At 50.5% G+C, this 986-nt stretch overlaps 1 protein-coding gene across 1 annotated transcript in view; it reads right to left on the reverse strand.

The window, feature by feature from the left end:
• LOC119345570 (transcription factor GHD7-like) overlaps nucleotides 1–532 on the reverse strand; it is a 2,530-nt gene extending 1,998 nt beyond the window's left edge. Inside the window, exon 1 of the mRNA XM_037615594.1 lies at nucleotides 95–532. Coding sequence (XP_037471491.1) covers nucleotides 95–421 — 327 coding nt within the window. The 5' untranslated portion in view covers nucleotides 422–532. The remainder of the gene's footprint in view (nucleotides 1–94) is intronic.
• Between the last annotated feature and the right edge of the window lie 454 nt (nucleotides 533–986).

A 986-nucleotide genomic window follows, 5' to 3' on the forward strand; every position in this document is an offset into this window, starting at 1 on the left:
GGGGAGTAGATGGAAATTATAAGTGTGATTTTTGTTAGCAGGAGGCCCCATAGATCGGCAAGAGATGGAACAATTAAGCAGTAGTACTACTCACGATGGTGGCTCTTGGTGGCGCCGGTGGCTGCAGCAGGTGAGCCAGGTGTTGGCCGCCCGTGTCCACCTCCAGCGTGAGGCTGCTGCTGTTCCCTGGAGCTGCTGTTTCACGAAACGGTGCGGTCCATGATCTGCGGTGGTGGCAATTGGCCGGTGGTGGTGGTGGGTAGTCCGCTGTGGCGCCGTGGTGGTGGTGGTGGTGGCCGTGGGCGAAGAACTGGTACTCGCACAGCCGGTGTTCCTGATGATGCTGATGATGCTGAAGAACGGGCGAGATCATGTGGTGTGGGCAGTTGCTGGCGCCGCACAAACCGCATGACATGGACATACTGCTAGCTAGCTCTATCGTTTGCTTGCTTGCTTGTTTGTTTCTGGTGTGATCTGGTGCGTGAAGGAGGAGAGATGTCGAGTACTAACTACTAAGGCACCTTTAAATAGCTAGGGCTGTACTGTGTCTCTCCCTCCTCCACTGCACTGCATATATGCAGCAGTGAGCTGCAGACCAGACACAAGATTCGATCTGAGAATTAGCAAAAGACGATGGATCAAATCAAATCAAATTGGCCCAACTAATGAGCGCGTCGGAATAGATACGATCCCGCCATCCATTTTTTTATTTCTTTCTTTCTTACGCGGAGGAGCTGGAGCCATGCACACCTTGCTTGCCGGGAATCTCCCACATGATCTTATGTCCACGCAAGGCCACTGCTAGATATTTATACCTTTTTTGGTCACTGTCAAACAAAAAGGAGATGCTAACACAAAGGCCCGAGGGAGACAAACACGACACAATGGAAACCATGGCAATACTAAAACAGAAAAGTACTAGTTGTGGAACAATTACTAGTATAGTGCCGTTCCTATATGACTTTAGCATTGTTGGTATGTCTGGG

This window comes from Triticum dicoccoides, unplaced genomic scaffold (genome assembly GCF_002162155.2).
Source record: "Triticum dicoccoides isolate Atlit2015 ecotype Zavitan unplaced genomic scaffold, WEW_v2.0 scaffold25206, whole genome shotgun sequence".
Taxonomy (NCBI): Eukaryota; Viridiplantae; Streptophyta; class Magnoliopsida; order Poales; family Poaceae; genus Triticum; species Triticum dicoccoides.